Raw genomic sequence first — 22154 nt, forward strand, 5'->3', positions numbered from 1 at the left:
CGATCCGAGGGGCAGATCACTTCCTTGATTAACGACGCACCCCTCAAACGATTAAATTCGATTTAATCGTGATTATTTTGATTAAATTCAATTTAATCACGATTAAGTTGATTAAATCACGTTTAATCATGATTAGAATGTTTAAATCTGATTTAATCATGATTAAATGATCAAATCTGATTAAAATGATTAAATCCTGATTAAAATATTGTATCGTGATTAGTATGATTAAATCGTACTTTAGTTTTGATTTTAATGATAAATTCTCGATTCGACCGATTATATTGATTAAATCGTGATTAAAATTATTAAATCTAATTAAAATTATTAAATCTAATTAAAATGATTAAATCTGTTTAAATGATTAAATCCTGATTAAAAAGATTAGATCATGATTAGATTTTCTAATCTTGATTAGATTTTTTAATCTTGATTAGATTTTTTAATCTTGATTACCCTGATTTAATCACGATTACCCTGATTTAATCATTTTACTATGATTAAGACGCACCCAAAATGGAAGTTACCTACTCCTCTACTCGATCCCAGCTCTTGACGTTGACCTATGATGAACAATATTTAATTGCAATTTTTTCCATGAAAATATACAGAGACATACTTATAGGTGATTATATGTTACATATGTTTCCACGTATTAAAAGAGAAATCCGTGCCCGAAAATAGCGTAATCTGGTAAACGATGTAATTTCGTTTTTTATCGCGCACCGTGGGCGTTTTAAAATAAATACACGCTGACGATGGGTGCGTGGTTCAACAGACGAGACGTTAACAAACAAGTTATTTATAGGCTAAACTAAATATTAATTATGGATTTTGAAGCGTGATTATCTTGGGCAGATGTCGAAATTAAGCTAGAAACACTTCCTCCTACACGAAAATTGGGTTTAAACGCGCTATTGGGGCTAAATTTAGAATTAGAAAAGAGAGAAGACATCCGAGAATAATAAATCTGGGCTTAATTTGCATATTAAGCGTTCAGTTCTTCGTTCAATTTCGAGCGACTATTTTCATTAATATCAGGCTAGAGAAAACACTTTCGTTGATTACCCCTTTCTTTCTCACCAATGCTCCATTGAACCGTAAAATGACTATAATCGCCAATTGACGTTACCCAATTACACGGCTCAAAAGATTATTCTATATTTTTAGCCTTTCGTAATATAATTTTTATAATATGAAGATTTTAGGAAAATTTGCATAATTAATATGAAAGTAGAGAAACGTATCAGTTTGAATAATGTATAAACTTATATAAATAAGGATCTTTATAACGTTTTGTTAGAATTTCCCTAATTTCCCAATGATACAAAAGTTTCTAATTTTACAATTTGAGTCCGTTTTCAAAATTCTTAACAAAAAAACTTTCACAAATAGTAACAATGTAAATTACCTAAACAATACCATTGTCTTTTTCAAATTCAATTACATTCACAACTAAGTACAAATGTTTATTGTTTTACATCTACAACTAATCATATTATTAAAAACGAGAAACAACAGTATCATATTGCGATAAATAATAATTTATAATTTAGGTTACTGTATAAATATATACTATTTAAGACTTAACCGTCAGAAATTTTATCAAGGTATAACTCAAATTGCGGGTCATAATAGGGAAAGACTACGTTTAATTATGATAAAAGAAATAAACCATTCAATTTTAAGAAAGGAAATTTAAAATCCGATTACTAAAAATAGAATAGAATTTTACGAAAATACCGTATCAACAACCGACGGCTATCAACGAATAAGAATAATAATTAGGGAAAGATAATCTATATTAAACTTATGCCGAAAGAAAGATCAAGTTGGGCGGCACCCGAAACAAACCACGCCAAGAAAGATCCTGCCAAAATAATATAAAACATCAAAGTATAAAAAATAAATGAACACTGCCAATATTTTAAAGTTTTTCCGATCGCTATCTATCTCCGAATTCCTCCGGCATAACCAAAGGGCGAATTACCAAACGGCGATTAGATAACGCGGACTATACAATATCCCTCGCCATAGCCCACAGTCCCAGGTGGTACGGGTGACCCCTTAAGAAGTGAAACGATCCCTTATGGGATAACCCAAATAATAATACGAGGAGCAAATTTAAAAACCGTCTTTAGACCTACATTACTAAAAATATCCTCCCACGTAAAACCGGTCATTTGTCTTGGACAGTTAGAAAGGAAGGGGGGAGGGGCTATAAACGTTTAGTTATTCTTGATCAGGGTCGAGCACCTTGAAAACTAAATTGTTCGATGGGGGGGAGACATTTTTTTTTAAACGCGCCGTGGATCCCAATTTCGGCGTGTCTGGAAGATTCTAAAAGAAAACTAGCCCAAACTAAATTTGCAGGAACTGTAAAGGCATGTAGGACATCGCGCCCGTTCTGGAACAACCAGTTCCCGGGAAAAATAAAGCGTAAAAATTATTAATGTAAAAAAAAAATAAAAAAATCTAAAACTGTGAGAAGATCGAAACGAGAATTTTCGGCACGCTGCAATCGGAGAAACTGCCGCTCATTTCCTTCTAATATAAATAGGGGGCGACGTGCCAACAGTCTTTCATTTTCGAGACATACTTCGAGCGAGCTTCACCTTACTTTCTAAAGTAAGACACGTTCTTTGGATTATAAAAGAAAAACGCAGATCGGACTGGACCGATTTCGCGTTCTCTTTCTCTTTTTATATAGCGATGAAGTTCATTATCTTGGGTTTGGCCTGTCTCTTGGGAGCGGAGAATGCTCGGGGACAAAGGTCGTCGAGCGGCTACGGCCGTCCTAGCTACGGTGGCGGAATCGACTACTCTTCTTTGCAATTCGGCGGAAGCTCACCAGGGGGAAGCAGCGGTCTCGAAAGCTACGGCGGAGGCGCTGGTGGTAACCCATTCGCTTCGGCGTCCAGTTACGAAGGTGGCGAGCTCGGTGGAGGCTCTTCATCGGGCGGATATTCGCCAGGCTTGAGCGCCTACGAAGGCAGCTCCGGATTGGGCGGCGGAAGCTCGTCCGGTTCGTACGGAGGTAGCTCGGGTGGTTCCTCCAGCGGCTACGGAGGTAGCTCGGGTGGTTCGTCCGGCGGCTACGGAGGTAGCTCGGGATTGTCCGGAGGCTCCTCGGGCGGATTCGGAGGCGGCAGCTACGGCGAAGGCGGCAGCTACGGGTCGCCAGTATTCAGTAGCGGATCATCCGGATCCAGAGGAATCCCCAGCTACGCTTCTTTCTTGGAATCCCAAGGAAGTCCGTCTTCTTATTCGTCCTTGGGTAGCTCGGAGTACGCCGCGTCGGGCAGCTCGAAGTAAGTAGACCATGTTCGAGAGTACACGCGCAAACGCTCATTTCCTTTTGATATCCGCAGCATCCCATCCCACTACTACTCTTAAGAAGTGCCAATGGAGAAGAACAAAGCCATCGTTCCGATTGATGTGTCAAAAGCGAGGACTCTACCAGTCCCATATCAATCTCGGAAAAAATAATACTTTTATAGAGGTTCCTGCATTTTGTTATTTGAAAGAATCGCAATATTTTTTTTCTGTTGTAAATAGTTTAATAGATTTTAATCGTTTTGCGTCGTGTGATCGTCCAATAAATATCGTCCTGTCCAAATACGTTTTATTTTTAAGATAGTCTTGATTATTTCCCATACGCTAAGTTTCTAGAAATTAATACAAAAAGGGCAACGCTATTTCATGAGTACACTTTAAAGTGTTGGTCGCGCGAAAAGTCGATAGTAATATAAAATCGAACGAATGAGGGCTTGTTTTGAATGAATGAATTAGAGGTCGGCGTTCGATTAACTTTTATCCATGGATAAAATAAGTTCGGCGATATTTAAATAATATTTATTTAAATAACCAATATTTGAATAATAATTGTAAAATGTTTAAATAATTGAAAGTGGATAAGCCTATTATTTAAATAAAACAAACAATTATTTAAATAAATTCCATTTTAATTCAAATAAATGCTTGGTTGCGTAAAAAAAACATAATTAAATAAGTGAAAATTATTACCAACTTTTGTTAAATAAATCGGAAATTTTGTGGATAATGAATAAACAATTCCGAGCACTAGAATGAATGAATTAATTCTTTATTACTCTCCTATTTACAAGGATCCCTTTTGTAACTGGGAGGAACCTATTTTACAATAAATTCGCGAGTGCATATAACACAAATACAATAGCTGAGACTAATTGTAATATATTGATTGAGTTCTCTTTCCAAAAATGTCATTGTTGAAACAAATTTGCAATCCTAAGTGTACTAATTTTGGGTCCAAAACTGACCTTTTTCGCTCCCCAAAATCCAGATATTTGGCGCGAAATTTCCTCCTCCGTAGCACGAGCAAATCGATGCTGTAGTTTTATTCCTAAAGTAGAAGGAACTGAATTTGGAGGGATTCTGTTTACTTGTAGAAGTTTTCAAACGGTCCGAGATTTTTAAACCGCTTAGTATTTTTTCCTACCTGCTTTTAATCCCAGATGTAAAGAAATGTATTACAGACAATTAGCCAATGATACGCTTTGCATTTTCTGACGTCACGGGTGCAGAAAATAATTTTAGAAGCCTGGAAATACGCAGAACAACTCGATTTCCACCATTTTGACTTCTTTATATAACAATTCAAAGACCGCTTAACCGATTTTGATGAAATTTTCTGTACTTGCTATAAAATGTTTGCTCTTTCTAATGAATCGTTAATTAGCCATAGCTAAAATTTCGTGCAACCAACGCTTTAACCAATAATTTATTTAAAATAAAAGGTGGTCTTGCCCAACTGGTTAAAATGTTGCATCTTACGTCACAAGACATCGCTTTATTAGTACATTTTTCGCACGAGCGATTTGCGCTAGAAATAGCTAATTTCTTCTGGTGACTGTAGGGCGCGCTCGTAGACTTTTAAAAGTAAGAGACTGGGACGTAAGAGCCACCAAGAAGGCCACGTTACTTTATAAAAAGAACTATTGTACTTATGTAATGACTACGTTGAGGCAGTTCTTAGTGTTTCTCCTAGAGTTGTCGGAAAATTTCCCATTCGGAAAAATTTCTGGAAAATTACCGTATTTTTCCGAAAAAAAAGGAAAAAAGGTTTTCATTCTATGATTAGCCAATTTAAATTTCGCGGCATTTCCACCTAATTTTGTCGAATCCAAAAGTAAAACTAAACATCATGAATAAAATCCCTTAAAAAATAATACATGTTTAAATTTTTAATTTTTCCGATTTGTGAAAAATCTTTCGCGTTTAATGTTTCCGTAAAATTAACAACCCTAGAGTCTACCCATCCACATCAGTGTCAATCAAATCGACTTGGCATCTCATTGGTTCCCTAAATCTGACGTGCTTTGACGCGATTGTAGCACATCCCTCTCTTTATGGGGGAAACTAGACCGCATTGTGACCGCGGAACTTGATTCTTCCTTAGCATAAACAAATGCATCCTTATAATAAATACATAACTTTCGTCGAAACAAAGCCATTATTTCTATAAATTATCGCTTTAACTTTCGTCTTAGCAAAGTCATTATACGAATAAAGCCTGTAGCTTTAACTTATCACCGTATTTTCAACCTGGTCCTAATCTCGCGACCTGCCCGGGTTTCAATTCGGAGGAGGGTGGTGGCGAGCCAACAGCTCCCTACACTCACTATTACCGTTAACCTCAACAAGTTTTTATGGGTAGTCTAAGCGCACCCTACAAAACAAGAGGGGTTATACTCCCTTTAAACCAGTGGGGAGAGAACTTGCAAAGTCCACGTGGAAGGAGTTGTTCCGAGTTTTCACCCTGTGCCACAAGCTAGGATCGAATCCGATTCCTCTTGCTGCGAGTCGCAAGTGCTAACCACTCCGCCACCTAGAGGTCGGGGACGGTTAATCATTATCCATGTTTAAATGGTTTTTTTTTTCGAAAAAAATGTAAACAAAGAAATTTACCGGTTAATATTTCGGAAAATGATTAAAAAACATGTATTATTCGTAAAATTTGAGCTTTTTATCGAAAAAAACGTCGTTTTCCCGATTAATTTTACAAATTTATCAAAAAATTAATCGGATAATATAGAAATATAAATTACTTGATCAAAACATTTTACGAATAATTTTGAGAGCTTTATCTATTGAATAAAAGTTAACCATCCCCGACCTCTACCGCCACCCACTCTAATAACTTCGCGAATACCGCGAACGAAACTTAAAATACATATCCCGAAAATAACTAGGCTGTTCGATAAAAAGGGAATTTGTGAAAGGCCACAAAAATATTGACCCGTTTAATTCGTGACATGATTAGACAGCCAGAAGGTTGATCATATATGTGAGAAGAACGCGAAGTGGCTTTAGTAGGATGGATCAGAGAGAGAGTGAATTGCAAATATCGCATGGTCAGTCACTCTTCTACGAATAGCCGTAGACGCGAAAAATATACGCTTAACAAAAAAAGTTTCTCGAAAATTCCACTTTGTAGGTTAATCTGTTTTCGCCCTATCTAGTCAGTCAAGCTCCAACGGTCCCGAGGGAAAAGTGTCTTGCTGGGGCCGGAGGAGTTCAGCGATTGAAAATATACGTACATATTTATCCTTTTATAGTAAACACGCTATAGAAGGTTTCATTTTCAACAATCCTATCACCTCGAAGTAAAAATAATGTTGGTAAAATATCCGTAAGGAATGAATTCACGCTATACGAAACTCAATTTGAATGTAAAAAAGGAGATAAAGAATTGGCTGAATCTAAAATCAACCGAATCAGTTAAAATAATTGGGAACTATCGGGTGAAATAGTGGATCCCAACGTACAATTATTGTAGTTACTTTTTGTACAATTTCAAAAAATGTCTCTTAAACGCCTGTAAAAGTGCACGCGTTACATCGGGGTTCAGGGAGAAGCCAGCCACCAAGAGATACACATACTAATCTATCTCGACAAAGCAACCTGGGATGTGTAAGATTGGAACGTGTTTTGGAGAGGACGCAAACCAAGAAACTACTAGACCCGAATCAATACCAAAAACCTCAACCTCCAAAATGCATCGCCCACCAGCGCTCCTGCCGAGAGAATCGCGAAACGTTTTACCCAAATGAAAAGCAGGTGCTTAAAAAGTAAAAAAGTTAGCAGATGAGTGAAAGATATTAGGCCTAACTTTGTAAACTTATTTTACAAATACGTTTAATAATTTGGCATTTAACTAGCGGATTATTAATAATTCATAGGTCCAAAACCCAACCAAACCTGCAGTTAAATAAAATTGTAATTAGTAATAAAATAAAAATTGGACACTTCCGTGGCCATAATTTCCAAACCCTAAAACAAGGGATTCTATGAAAGACCAATTAAGTGCAACTTCACGGTCAAACGCGTCACTTATTAAAAGTAAAGATATTAAGAATCCAATGTTACGGACGGGGAGGTCTGGCTTTTCGCGGGAAGACATTTCATCAAGTCAACAAGCTTTGCTGTCCAAGATTTCTAAATAATTTCCTCTTCCACGTGTACGGGCAATCTTAGGGGGCTTTCAACTTACAATTCCAAACGCGTACGGGATGTTAAAACGCTCGAAGAGTATGAACCAGATTTAAATCATTCAATATAACCAATAAAAGTAAAAAGGCAAACGTGCTCGCGAGACTCGACGCGACTGGAATTGGAACTAGCTCAATTAGGAAAACGAGAGCGCGTTTCCTCGACACTTCCAAGAAATCCGTCACAAAGTGAACAATATACTCGAAGGCTGGAGGCAGACGAACGAAACGGACATCCACGTGGACGAGAGGGAGAGAGAAAACGCATCTAGGTCGAAAGATGACCCCAAACCTCTGTCGGCTGATTTATAACGGGGATACAATTGTAAAGGGGCGCTCTCATCGTGACCTTGAAATCGACTGGGCCATTATTTTCTAGTTCTTCGTTTTCGATCCTTCCCTCTCCGCGTAGATTTGGAGATGCCCCCGAAGGGTCACCCGCGGAGTCATTTTACACTTTGTAAATTTCTTCAATTGAAACCAGATTAGAAAAAGTATTAATGAGAAGTAACAGGCACACGCGCATCCGAAATTGAGAGAAATTGAGAGCTATAATTTTCATACATTTGGGAATGAAAGACGACTTTTTCGTGGAGTTTTATCTAGGAGAATGACCTCATTTTTCGCTGGATTCGCGTTCAATGTCGGGTCCCTTTTAAAATGTCTTCGTCCCCTCTGTCACCCCCTCCTTTCTTAACCTCGCGCGCTTTCTTCGACGTGTTCGTTCTCATTTTACGAGCGGTTTCTGTTTTGTTTGGGCTCGCGTCGGGGAAAAACCCGTCTTTATTTAAACCATTTTCTTTCTTTTCTTATCAGGACAGCGTTTATTCCGATTCTACAATTTACCGCGAGTTATCCGACTTGTTTGTGTTTTAATCTGGCCATTGACCCAGCAGCGGCAAAACACTTTCCAACTTTTCAGTTTTGGTTTGTTCTTTCTTTGGTGTTAGAGCCATTGTTTTGAGGTGAGGTTTGAAAGGCAGGGCGGGGTGGCCCGATTAATCTCCGAGATAAGCGGTCGCGTCTATTCAAAATTCCAGGTATTTTAAGAAGATGGAATAAAGCTTTTGTAAACATTGTTTAAAGTGGTGCACCTAGATTGAAAACGAAAACGATGTGGTTTCTATTCAATTCTATTGATAATTAAAATTTTAAGATGCTTCGTTCGTATTTTGTGCAGGTACTTCTTACATTTTTACTGGAATTTTATTAGTAATTTAATCTAGAATTTTGTTAGTAATTTAATCTGGTATTTTGCTAATAATTCAATCTGGTATTTTGCTAGTAATTTAATCTGGAATTTTGCTAATAATTCAAATTGGAATTTTGCTAATAATACAATCTGGAATTTTGGTAATAATTCAATCTGGAATTTTGCTAATAATTCAATCTGGAATTTTGCTAATAATACAATCTGGAATTTTGCTAATAATACAATCTGGAATTTTGCTAATAATACAATCTGAAATTTTGCTAATAATTCATTCTGGAATTTTTCTAATTATTGAATCTGGATTTTTGCTTATAATTCAATCTGTAATTTTGCTAATTATACAATCTGGAATTTTGCTAATAATTCAATCTGGAATTTTGTTAGTAATTTAATCTGGAATTTTGTTAGTAATTCAATCTGGATTTTTGCTAATAATTCAATCTGGAATTTTGTTAGTAATTTAATCTGGAATTTTGTTAGTAATTTAATCTGGAATTTTGTTAGTAATTCAATCTGGATTTTTGCTAATAATTCAATCTGGAATTTTGTTAGTAATTTAATCTGGATTTTTGCTAATTATTCAATCTGGAATTTTTCTAGTAATTCAATCTGGAAATTTTCTAGTAATTCAATCTGGAATTTTTCAGGTCGGGAGGGTGAGCTGACCGCCATTATCAAAAGTGGGGTTATGAGGCGGAAACTGTGGCTAGTTCTAAGAAATTAAAATGCCCCTAATAATACGTATTCGTACTAACCTAAGCTCCCTAGTTATGTCCAGCTCTCGCTCTTGAAAATATTTCGAAATAGGCCTACTATCTGACCCTCAGAATGACAATTTTCTAGACTCAGAAGATGTCAATACATTTGGCAACGCTTTTCAAAGATTTGATTTTGATTTACCATCTTTAAAATCGCAACTTCATTGGCTAAAAATTTAGTCAGGAAGCGTAATCTGTCTCCTTGAAGACTACTACAGCCAGTGCCGTATTTAGACTTTTAGCGCCCATAAGCGAAGAAAATGTTTAAACCAATAAAATTACAAAAATAAACCAGTACTAGGCATAGGTGAGATATGTATCTGGTTTCTTAACTAATCCCTTTTCAGTCGCGGATACATATGGGGACCCCCCCCCCCCCCTTGACGCTTGATGATTTGTAATTACACCCATAGCTCAAGATGTATTTTAGCGCACCCTCCCCCCCCCCTTGGATTTTTTCTGTATCCGCCACTCTCCCTTTTAGATCGTGAACCTAACCTAATCTAAGCTAAGCTTAGAAAAAAGAATAGGCTTAGCTGTGGCCAGCACTTAGCTAAAGTTAAAACCAATTAAGGGGGAAACAGTTATTTATGTTACTTTTAATAACGTCAACGCTTAAAAATAATTAATGGTTTGAAATTTTGTTATTCGGAGTAGTTTTCTCCCCCCTCCCCCCCCCCGCCTTTTTCGTTTAGTGCTTACTTACTAAATATTTATCACGTCACCGTTGATTTAGTTGCTAAATCCTAATAAATTTTCCTATTAAAACTTCGTAAGCTTTGGCAAGATAAAGCGTAAAAAGCCTTAGAATTTCCAAACCACTGAAACTTTTAAAGTTGCATCGTTGGATGTCATCATCCAAACCATTATCACAATTGCAAAATAAACACTTTTTCTCTTTATTGTAAAGATAAGGAAAAATACATATCTCCTTTTCCGACGAATCTCTTTTGGAAAAATAATGATAAATTAAGATTAATAATAAATTATTAAACGAATCAAAACTAATATCGATTTAAAATCAACATACTTCATTTTCCACAATAAAATTCTGAAAAATGCACAGTTCATCCATAAGTGTATAATATTGTACCATAAGTGTGACGCTTCCTATTCTTCATACGCAAACGTTTTACTGAGAGCTATTCACTAGAAAGACGGCATTACGGGATTAGACCGTTTTGCGTCCGTTTGCTAACGCGTCACACGTAGCCTTTGACAGCGCCTCGCTAGGGGGAGATTTTCTTCTTGTGATGACGTCACTCCGTGGCTAGCTCTCAGTAAAATATTCCCCAAAGTGACAAACTTATGGTACAATATTATACACTTGTGGTTCTTCCTGAAGTGATGCAATTCCGTTTAGATTTGATTACTTAATAGATTAGCTCCAGGCAAAATACCAACCATTCACAATACCAAACAACTCTGCAATATCGTCATTTCTATACCCCTCCGAATTAAAACTGAATAATATATGCTTTCACAAACCACTTTCCAATACGTCAAAATTATATTTGCTCGCAACTTTTAACCTTGAATCCGGGCGAAAGCAAAAAATTTCGCACAATGGATCTTTATTCCATAATTTATTTTCTCATTGAATAGGCACTTTTGAAAAATACGACCAGCCCGGTCTAAACGAGCCGCATCGTTATTTGAATATTTACTTTCGCCAGTTAAATTATAAGCGCCATTTATTCAGGCGAATAAAAGGGGAAATCGGTTTTAAAAATATCGGAGAAGAAGCAGAAACCAAATCATAATTCCTAGAGGAAATTTCATTAAAGCTTCTTTGGCTCCGAGAAATTAATTAGTTTCTATTTAAATAAAATGGGAGATTACGAAGAAAATAGTACGACTTTCTAAAAGTGCCCGTAACGAGGAAGGTAAAGCGTTTATTAAAAATCTCTATATTCAGGTCTGAAAATTTGCGAAACGTCGATCACTAGAAAACACGGCCCCATTAGCCTTATACGTACGTGCCCCGCGGTCACAGTTTGCCTTTTACGTTCGCGTTTATTGGAACTGATTGACGGCGAGAATCGCAGACGCGAAATTCTGGTTCACTTTTGATTTGGCTTGAGCCGATGAAAGTGGCTGGTTTTACATATTTATATATTCGCGAACGGTTTCCTTGAAACACATCAATTGAATAACAAACCTATTAGGCATGTAATATAATTGTTTTATTTGGTACCCTATAAACTAGATATTTTAATACGGTCATTTTATGTTAAACAACTTCCATTCGAATATTGAAACCAAAACCCTTTTAAGGTTAAGCCTAAAAACCAGGTTTACTAAACCAAATTCAATTTTTGTAAATATACTACAATATAAAATGTACGGTTCTTAACTAAACGCCGTATGGTATGGTTTAAGAGGCCTTGTCTGAAAAGGGTATAACTAGCCAAATATAGATTCAAACCCTTAAATTACTTTTGCTCGTCATTTTAGTAAACCTATTTTATACTTAATAACAAAATTAGATATTATATAAATAAAACAATTATTAAATTTTTAGTCCCTGTAATTAGACCGAGATGAAGATTTGTCGCTCAAGTAAATATCTAGAATTTCTTTAAAACAACTACCAAATTAATTGAGTAGCAATCCATTTAAGAATGATTATATTGACTGAGATGGTTGGTGGCGTTTGTGGTTAATTAAAGAAATAAAAATAAATATAGTTAATGTTTTATTTTCTTCACTTTGGGAAGCTTTGGAAAAAGTTGGTCAAAATTCACGGTTGAGCGAAAGCGAAGAAATCAAACGGGCGCCACAAAGAAAGAGGTCAAAATCAGACGCTGATAAGCAATAATTGCTTGGTCTCACCACAGACCACCTACCCCCAAGAAGGACATGTATCGCTGCTAGTAATATAAATTCTTTTATATCTCGAATGTGACGCGCCTTTTTTAAGAGCGCGCCATCTAACGGCAAGTAGGGGCAGCTTTAAGGGTACAAATACGCGACCATAGATCTTAAAAGAAATTAATTTGAAAACCTTCAACGGTTACATTGTATAAATAGGCGCGCGCTGGTTCGGAAGAAATAATCTAATTGGCAGATGAATATTTCTAAGCCCGCGTGATTTGATTTTATGATCAGAATAAATAATTGCAATTGCGACGAAAAAAATCGGTGATTTCATTGAGATTCACGCGTTTTAAGTTTTTATTTCATTTATCTATTTTATTTTCATGCTAATAATTTCTTTTAGCGTCTATTAAAAATGTATTGTAGAAGCTGGCTCGCGCACGTCTTTTTTATTTTTATTTCAATAAATAAAGAATTTTAACGTGCTATTTTCTGTAAAAAAAGCCGCATTACTTTTGAGACACCTTTTTTTCGAGTTTGATGCGAGTCCTTCTTGGGGTAAGTGGTCTGTGGTTTCACTGATCATCCCGCAGATTATAAACGCCTAGAAAGAAACGCTTCGTTGTTAAAAGTGAAAAATCACAATAATTAAACCATTGACAGACGTGCCAAAATAAGCATAAGCATCACGAAAACTAGGTTGTAATATTAGGATACGGGAGGAGTCTAATTAAATACGCGTAAATAAATAGGTACTAAAATATATAATTAGTTGACCAAAATACTATTATAAATTTTCATTTTTCCCCGCGCTTATATATGAAATGCGCGAGTTTTTTTTTGGTTACTAAAAATGAAAATAAACTTAATTTTGTTCCCGAAGCTGAAACGAATAAAGTATACGAATGAATTAAATTGTTGCTAGCTATAATTCAAATAATGTAATCACTTGAATTCATTTATTGAACTTTACCCTCATCAAATTAGTTATGGTAATTTCTTTAAACGTTTAAAATAAATATATTTGGTCGATTTTAAAATAGCTGGCATAAACGCCCAGATAGAATAACTATTTATAAAAATCAACTCGTAAATAAAATGAAAATACTATAGAGTCACGGAATATAATTTACAAAAAAAGCGCGACGAAGCGCGCGTGTGAAATAAAGAGTTTTGGCGGGATCAACGTTTGAAAAATACATTTCCTAGAAACGCGACAAACAAAACCCAAAATAAAATTTACCCAGGGTGGGGAATAGGTAAAAATCGTGGGTGAACACGGGCTAAAAAGGGTAATATTTATTACGCGAAACATTAGAGCAGAACCGTGTTTCAGAAGATTAAACTACAAAGAGCGCGGATCGAAGGAAAAATGACGTAAAAAACAATCCGCGTTAAAGGCCACAAATATTTTCGTAATTTCGATGGAACAAGAAGAAGAATGGGCTGATCCTCGCCAGCCGAAGCCGCTTTTTCTATCCAACGAGGAAACATCGAGACCAAAAATCGGTTCTTTCTTTTTAATTCGATCAAATTTTGGCTGGGAGGTTTTTCTGGGAGTCTCTTCTCTCTAGGTCACCTAAAACTGTATCTTCGCCGGAGAAAGAGAGCCACGCTGATACGCGGGGGAATTCGCGGCAAGGTCAGGGAAGTCCGCTGCTCCAGTTTCCATCTTGGAATAAGGGACAGCCGCTTCTCTATATAAAGAGGCTTCTCCATCCAGAAAGCGTATCAAAACTTCTTCCATCTCTCCCTGCGAGAACATCCTCCGACTCTTAAAAAGGTAGGAGAGCGTCTTCTTCTTAAACAGCCCCGAGAATTACGGTGTTAGCACGCGGTAGACGGGTTCGTTGGATTATTCGGTGCTCGACATACCACGATGGATTCGCGGCGGAGTTAAGTCAACTACGGTCGGAGGTTTGACCGTCTTGATTTAACCGTCCGCCCGTCGAAGTCGAGGGATTAAAGCGGCGTTGTTTGGTTTCTCTTGCAGCAACAACCAAGATGCGTTTCCTCGTCTCTGCCGTCGTCTGTCTCTTGGCGGTGTACCAAGCTCATTCCCAAGGATATCCCTACGGGCCTTCTCCTTACGGTTCCCCGTACGGGCCGCCACCCGGTCTCGGAGGACCCTACGGCGGCCCTTACGGAGGCCTGGGCTCCCCTTACGGAGCGTCTCCTTTCAGTTCCAGCCCGGCCGGTGGCAGCCTTCTCGGAGCCGCTAGCAGTTCCATTCCGTCCTACCCGGGTCTCGGATCCAGCGGCGGATACGGAGGATACCCGGGTCTCGGAGGATCTTCGCCCTTTGGCAGCGCATCTTCGCCCTTCGGCAGCGCATCTTCGCCCTTCGGCAGCAGTTCCTCTCCCTTCTCCGGTGGATCCTTCGGGCTCTCATCCTTGAGACCCAGCAGCCTCGGAAGCTCCTTGTAAGTGACCGCTTCTCACTCTTTTCGTATCGACGGATCCTAACGTGGTTCGTGTTCTTTAAGCAGCGGCGGACTAAGCAGCGGATTGCCGGGACTGGGAGGTTACCGAAGACGTTAAACCTGAACGGCGAGTTCGTCGCGCTTCGGAGATACAGGGGCTTCGTTCGAAGGAAGCGGCCGAATCGAAGCCCAACCAAACCGCGCCACTGAACGGAGAGCGAGGAAAGGTTGATTACAAATTGAGAATTGGCTGGACCGAACTGATTGCGAATTCGAATGTACGTTTGGTTGGGTCTCGAAAAGCCTTTTTCCCTCGAAACAAAACTAAGGGAAGAAATTTTTAGGTAGTTTTCTGTAAAAACCAATTCTTTTGAAACCCTATCTAAAACTTTGAAAATCTCTTCCTCGGCCGACGGCTAGTCCGAAAGGTCTTCCTTCTAGTAATTCCTCAAATCGCGTATTCCTTCATTTTAAATTGGATGATCATTTTACGTGTTGTCTCTATGTTTGTGGCGTCCCGTTTGTCTTCTTTGTGTAAATTTCGTGCGTGTCCATGTCAAATCTTTTGTAAATAATTTCCCCGTGGACTTGTGCAAATAAAACAAATGTGAGATTCGTTTTAAAGTCTAACTTTGTCTCTATTCATTGACTTTTTAATTACTTGTCAACAAGTACCTGGGTAATAGGCATACGTATAAATGTATACGCCTATATTAAAAGGTGGGTAAAAAGGTCGACCCACCCTGCGAAATTTTTATTTATATATAGACGAATTTCCTGTCTCGCGTTTTCAGTTTTAAATCGTCCGCGTTTCAGACGACGTTTAACGAAATAGCGTCTTTCATATAAATTCAAATTTTGCTGGGTGGGTCGCCATTTTTACCCACCATTTCATGTAGGAGTATACAGTTTGTTTATCAGCCCCGTTCATGTAGCTCTTTAATATCTTAGTCCGAACCTTGGTAGTAGTTTCGTCAAAAAAAGTGTTCAATATCACATTTAGTACTTCAGTTCCAGGGTGACCACAGTTCCTATTTTTCCTATAATTTAACGTCCTTCCTTTTTTCTCCTATAATTTCATTACATTTCCTATAATATCCTATATTTTAACTTAAAAGTCTGAAGAAATTAAAATAGTTGATATTTTACCCTCAGAAGTCTTTAAAACGTCCTAGTTTTTAAAGATGCTTATTTCCAACACTGTTAGGCGATAGTGTTTGACTATTTCTATCGGTTATCAACTTTATTTTGAATGTTAATACCCCCCTTTAAACAATTTTGACAACCGTTTTCTCTTATTGTTTAATTCATTTTATCCTATTTTTCCTTTATTTATCCCAATTTTCTTCCTATATGTAAGTTCTTTAAAATATTGATGCTATTTGAATTAAAAATATATTTCTAATTAAAAATGGATTTATCAACGGATCCGCTTCCAATAAACTAGTTTCCCTGATAAAAATGTGCTATTTCAAACGACCAACTTCCATACATTTTTAATAGTTCATAAAGAGGCAATAAACTGGGCAAATTTAAATTAACGAGATAACCAACTGTGACATTTAAAATTACGAAATGGTACTTGATGGGTACTATTTAATTGAAAGATTTAATTATTATCAATTAATTAAGAAAAATTGTCATAATTTACAACTGAAACGATTCACTAAAACTATTCGCGCGAATTAAAATAAAATGTCAAACTACTTTGGCATTTGGGGTTTCAAGTGAGTCAGGGGTAAAACCCTACGACAGAAAAACCGTCCGATGAAAGAGTTCAAGGTTTTGCAAAAGTTGACCAAGAGTTTGATAAGGGTAGGCCCGTATAATAGATTAGAGAAACCCCCCAAAAAAGTTCCAAAACATGCCAATTCGAGCAAATCCCCGGGAAAAAAAGTGTTTTGCTTCGTTTCGAAATAGACGGATTGCAGTTTGGGGGTGAAGGGAGGAGATAAGTGCCGAAAAACCTTTGGAATTTTTGCTTCCGTACGGGCAATACGTATTTTTTTGGGGGTCCCCCAACGTGAACGCGCTTTCCGGGAAGAACCAGTAGCATCAAACCCCCCCCCCCCTCAAACTCTTTGGTTCAATCGCCCCTTTTAAGAAGCATTGTATCAATCGGGCAGTTCGGAAATCACCACACTCAGTGAAAGTTGTTCGCCGCGCAAGACGCTTTCGATCCTCGCTCTATCAGGAAAGCAACAATCGGATATATTTAGTTTTTACAACGTTCCAGGTAAATACTCTTTCTTTAAATAATTATTTCTTACGGAAAATAATATAACGTCAACTGCGCAGTTACCAATTAAATTCGACGTTTTTAAATTATTGACCAAGGTCTTTTTAATTGAAATTTAATCAAAAGCCAGGACTTTTTTCTAAATCGTTAATACATCATTAAATATTTGAATTTACCCGTTTTCGTATAATTAAAAATCGCGAAAAGTTACCAGACGTTATATTTTTATTCTGAGAGGGAAGTACAGTATGTACGTATTTGAAGCGAACCACGTTTAAGTTGGGTAAACCTCGCTCGCTTTAATAATATCCCCGAGGTATTTCGCGACACTTTTACGCGTATAAAAATATTTCCAACAGAACCGATAATTTAAAAACGATTTATTCGGTCTTCAGTTAGTCCGAGCGCCGTTTCAAAACTACTACGTGTACTTGAAAAACTTGAATATATTTTTCGAAGAAAAAAAAACCGATAGGGTTATTTACCTTTTCAAATAATTTTAATCATGTTTGCCCTTCAAATCTGATCGCTCTTAAGACTAATTAATAGAATCCCAAATTTAACTCGGAAATGTAAACAATAATCGTTTTTTTTTAAAAAGCCGAAAACTTTCCTTTTAACTATTGTACGCCAGGCGGAAAATTTTCGGGTATTCATAGTCTAATTTAAGACTAGTAAAAGAAATACTTTACTTCGAAAAATTGTTTCCTAGAAAATTTGTATCGATTTAGTGTTACGGTTGGAAATAAAATATAGTATTATAGTTTCGCAATAAGTATAGACGTACGTAGATATGTATCTGTAAATTTGTCGACTGTGGCGAAATTTGAAAACTGTAGACAATCCGTTAAACCAAGGAACCGTTCTTAAATAAAGGAAATGAAATAATGAAGAATAAAAATCTAGCGCTTTTTAGACCGTGAAATTTTTCCAACCAGTAACGCCAGTTTCTCCCAAAACGAATTTTCAGCGCGAGAGTTTGAGGGTACGCGGCGGTATACTATCGAGAAACATTTACGTGACAATAAACAAATAAAAAGTTGATTATGCATTAAAATGGGTTACCGATTGAGCTACGCCCCTTTAAAATTGTTTGGGAGTTTTAAGTACTGGGTAGACGTGTCTTTTTCGTATAACCGTGCTTGAAATGTGAATGTAATTGTGTATTATTTCGGTTTAGGTTATTGCAAGTTGTAGACTCGAAGGAAATCAGCCATGTCTTCGTCAATTATCGCCGTTGTTTTGGCCGTTGCCGCGATGGTAGCTATGGCCGCCCCACCCGGAAGAGATATAGACAACGACGTCTATTACGTCGGCAGGGACACCGAGGTCCAACACCACCACGACGTCCATCCACCCACCAGCGTCAACGTCGGAGTCGGAACTGGATCGGGTCTGGTCGACGTTGGCGTACATTCCCCACGGAGTAAGGTCAACGTAGGCGTTCTTAACGGAGGACCCAGATTAGTCGGTGTCGATGTCAACTCGCCGCGATCCAAAGTTAACGTTGGAGTCGGCGGAGCAACCGGTTCTGGTCTAGTGGACGTTGGGGTAAGATCAGCTCATTCCAAGGTCAACGTTGGTGTCGGAGGACCGACCGGACTCGTGGACGTCGGAGTGAGATCACCCAACTCGAACGTCAATGTCGGAGTAGGATCGAGCGGATCCAGGCTGGTCGATGTGGGCGTCAACACCCAAAAATCGAAAGTGAATGTTGGTGTTGGTGGGTCGAGTTTCGTCGATGTCGGAGCGAGGTCACGCCACTCAAACGTCAACGTCGGAGTAGGATCGAGCGGATCCAGGTTCGTCGATGTCGGAGTCAATTCACCGAGATCTAAAGTGAACGTAGGAGTAGGCGGTTCCGGATACGATTCCAGATTGGTCGGCGTAGACGTTCAGTCGCCGCATTCCAACGTCAACGTCGGTGTCGGAGGACTGGGCAAAATCGGAGTCGGGGATGTTGAAACCGTCGACGCTTACTATCCCAGCGAGTCTCACGGAACCGACGTCGGAGTCGGGAGCGGAAGCATCTTCCCTCCTCTGGTCGATGTGAAAGTGGCCAGCCCGAACAGAGCCGTAGACACCTCGATTACCGGAAGAAAACCAGTTGACTTGAATATCCACATCCCGTAAGTACATTTACAATCTCAAATCTGATACAGGGCTGCCACACGTAAGGGAAATCAGGGAAAAAATGGACAGAAAAAGTCAGGAAATTAAGAATTTGTAAAAAGTCGGGGAATTAAATTTTATCTTGACCCTTTTTGAAGGTAATTTTACACTGACAAATTCTATGATTATTATTTAGTTTTTGCTAACTTTTTTACGTTGCTATAATAATTTGGTACTAAAATGTAGGTGGATTTAAATTTATAAACTTCTGATAAAAGTAAAATATAAAGCAAAAAAATTGGCTAATTTTGGTTCTTAAACTCGCTTAAAATGGTTAGGGAATTTGAATCTGAAAATATTGTGGCAACCCTAAGTCTTTTCTAAGGTTACGAAATTATGTAAATTCCCTTACTTGGGGGGAATTACGTTGATGGGTGTTAGCGTAGCTATACACCCAATTAATTATATATTAATTTTTAAATTTTATATCGGCTAAATCTTAATATTCCAAGGATCAAACTTTTATCTAACCGTTCTTATAATTAGATCTTAATGGAAGCTAAGTAAACCATAATTAAAATTGCGTTTAAATTATAATTGTTTCTTGGGCTAAAGATGTAAATTTCGTTAAGGTTTACTTAAACCTTAAATAATAAATTCAAGCTTCCGTTTAAATGATATCTGCAGGGTTGAAAACTCGTGTTTTTATTACAGTATAGCTACCAAAATCCTTATTAGGGGGGAAAAAATATTTCCATCGACGGAATACATCACGTTTCTTGCCAAACAAAAGTACGAGTGTTCGCGAGTCCTTGAAAAAAAGACAAGGTCGCTTCTATATTTTTTCTGATAGTTTTAAAATTTTCCCTAATTACCGCTAAAAGTAATGTAAATCTTAATTGAGAGCTGAAGTAAACTTAAACACCAAGAAGCCAAAGAAAAATTTCAACCACATTAATGGCCAACGGCTTCATCGCCAGAGAACGCGTAGCATATCCTTAACTTCTTAATAACATAAGTTAGATAATAACAAAAGTATAACACTTCGAATTTTGTTATTGATCTGTTTGGACAATGACCATATAAATCGTTAATTAGCTATATACTGACCTTAACTCGTGCTATTACTAGTCTTTGGAACTGTCAGATAACGTTGTCCGAGCTAATTTGAAAGATCAACCAAGGCTTATTGAAACGCTTTCAACAGTAGAAATAATACTTACTTTGGCAAAATAATGATGAATTATTAAGTACATTAAATAAACAAACTAAGAGACCAATAAAGTGACAGTTTCCTTCAAAATTTCGTAATAGATTATCATTAGCCGAAATCGTTCATTGTCGTACTTACGTTTATTTTGCGATAATAATCCCACCCGCTTGTACTCGCTGAAGCTTAAAATTTTCCTTTCAATTTAAAAAAAAATACCAAAAAGCTAGTTAGGAAATCGCCAAATAGTTTAAATACAGTAATTACGGTTCCGGAGAAATGATTCCTTACAATTCCCGAGTTAAAAACGTTCCAGTTTATAATGAAAACCATCCTATTGTTTTTCATACCTATAGCTTACCATTTGGTGCCAAATTAACGATCGACATTTAGGGATGTAGACGTTAGACTTTTCCAAACAGGAATATAATTTTTTAACCGATATTATGGAACCTTCAGGCGTTCACGTTTGTAAATTTTATTTGGTGCCAAAACTCTCTAATATCAATCTCAATATTACTAAAAAGTGAAATTTTAAGTTTACCTGTTGCCAAGCTTTGGGCTGTTCGTAAATTACGTAACAAATATTTTGAATCGCCCCATAATTATAATAGCACCGTAAACTTAAATATTATTAAATTACTCTGAAATAAGTATATTTTATATTGTTTTACTTCTAGTAAACCTAATCTTAATATTATCATAAGTAACATAAAACCGATAAGTATGAAAACCAGCAAACCGTATCACCGAACTGATTCGGAATTATTGCGTAATCTAGATTTAGTTCCGCCCAGAGCCCCCTTGGCTCTAAACTACTAAACTGTGATTATTTCACCAAGGACGATAATATATTACTAAATGTAAGTTCGTATGCAAGTCCAAAGTCGAAACTGGCTTTAGAGCTCGGCATTTGGATAAAATTAACCACTTATTTTATTTTTAATATAAATTATTTTTTCATGTCAAATCGTTGTTTATCCATGGATAATATCCATAAATAAACAGTTAACCAAAACATTTACGATTAATCTAAATTTTGTCAGTTAATTTATCTGTTACGCAGAGCTCTAGCTGGGTTAGGATGTTGGAGAAAAAAGGTTCGGTAAGAATAAAAAAATAGGATACTGGTGGTTACGTTACTTATGGTAAAATAAAGGAGAAAAAAAATAATTAATAAATTGGGATTGTAACGCTTAGCGCGTTTCGTAATTTGTGAACCTGCCATTAATCAAAAATTTCCAAACTAACAATTACGTGTTTTTTTATTTTATAGAAACATTTTCTCGTTAAACTTGGGCAACAACGGAAATGGTCATCGCACCTTGGACATCCTAGCTCCGTTCTTCCGATTTGACATGAGACGTCCCACTTCCGGTTAAGTCTGAACCAAAGCGACACGACAAATATCATCACGCATCAATCAAAATCGCGTTTTCTTATAATTCTTTTTTAATCCCATTTTTTAAACATTTGTAAAACGATCTACTGGATTAGGTCACCACGTATGTAATAAACGCTTTTCCGATTAAAGAAAGGTTATTCGATTTTTTCGATAATTACAATTGGACCTTTTTCCTTCCTTTGCTATGATGACAGTGTGGGCTGGGGCTACCTTGGTCGGGAATAATAGCTCTAGAAACGGGGTCTAGGGGAAACGTCATTTTGGAAATGATTTACTCGAGATTTTTCAATCAAAGTCGGCCTTTAAACTGTAACGCGATTTAAGTGGGCTAATTAAGCGCGGATATCTTTAGCGGTATTTCGTAAGGTTTCTTTTTCATTCTGGATATGGGAAAAGGCGTAAAACAATTACGACACGCGTTAAAGAGATCCTTAACAAGGAT

General features: G+C 37.2%; 3 protein-coding genes across 5 annotated transcripts; all 3 read left to right on the top strand.

The window, feature by feature from the left end:
* The first annotated feature begins 2597 nt into the window (after nt 1-2597).
* On the top strand, nt 2598-3605 carry LOC149940840 (uncharacterized). 2 transcript variants are annotated; one of them, XM_090178734.1, is made up of 4 exons: nt 2598-2628; nt 2711-3070; nt 3104-3311; nt 3372-3605. In XM_090178734.1, the coding sequence occupies exons 2-4, from the start codon at nt 2713-2715 to the stop codon at nt 3394-3396; spliced, it is 591 nt and encodes a 196-aa protein (XP_090034860.1). In that variant the 5' UTR covers nt 2598-2628; nt 2711-2712; the 3' UTR covers nt 3397-3605. The 2 variants fall into 2 exon arrangements, with proteins under 2 accessions (XP_090034860.1, XP_090034859.1); XM_090178733.1 differs by having other exon boundaries at nt 2711-3311.
* Nucleotides 3606-11183: 7578 nt separating this feature from the next.
* On the top strand, nt 11184-15344 carry LOC149940841 (uncharacterized). 2 transcript variants are annotated; one of them, XM_090177906.1, is made up of 4 exons: nt 11184-11389; nt 13898-14106; nt 14317-14746; nt 14810-15344. In XM_090177906.1, the coding sequence occupies exons 3-4, from the start codon at nt 14328-14330 to the stop codon at nt 14862-14864; spliced, it is 474 nt and encodes a 157-aa protein (XP_090034032.1). In that variant the 5' UTR covers nt 11184-11389; nt 13898-14106; nt 14317-14327; the 3' UTR covers nt 14865-15344. The 2 variants fall into 2 exon arrangements, with proteins under 2 accessions (XP_090034032.1, XP_090034033.1); XM_090177907.1 differs by having other exon boundaries at nt 11185-11389; nt 14813-15344.
* Nucleotides 15345-16838: 1494 nt separating this feature from the next.
* Nucleotides 16839-21855, top strand: LOC149940842 (uncharacterized). Its single transcript, XM_090178497.1, has 3 exons — nt 16839-16982; nt 18166-19114; nt 21584-21855. Exons 2-3 carry the CDS (start codon nt 18201-18203, stop codon nt 21687-21689), a joined length of 1020 nt encoding a protein of 339 aa, XP_090034623.1. The 5' UTR covers nt 16839-16982; nt 18166-18200; the 3' UTR covers nt 21690-21855.
* Nucleotides 21856-22154: the final 299 nt, after the last annotated feature.

The sequence above is a fragment of the Leiobunum rupestre genome, chromosome 6, assembly GCF_980474605.1.
Source record: "Leiobunum rupestre chromosome 6, qqLeiRupe1.1.hap1, whole genome shotgun sequence".
NCBI lineage: Eukaryota > Metazoa > Arthropoda > Arachnida > Opiliones > Sclerosomatidae > Leiobunum > Leiobunum rupestre.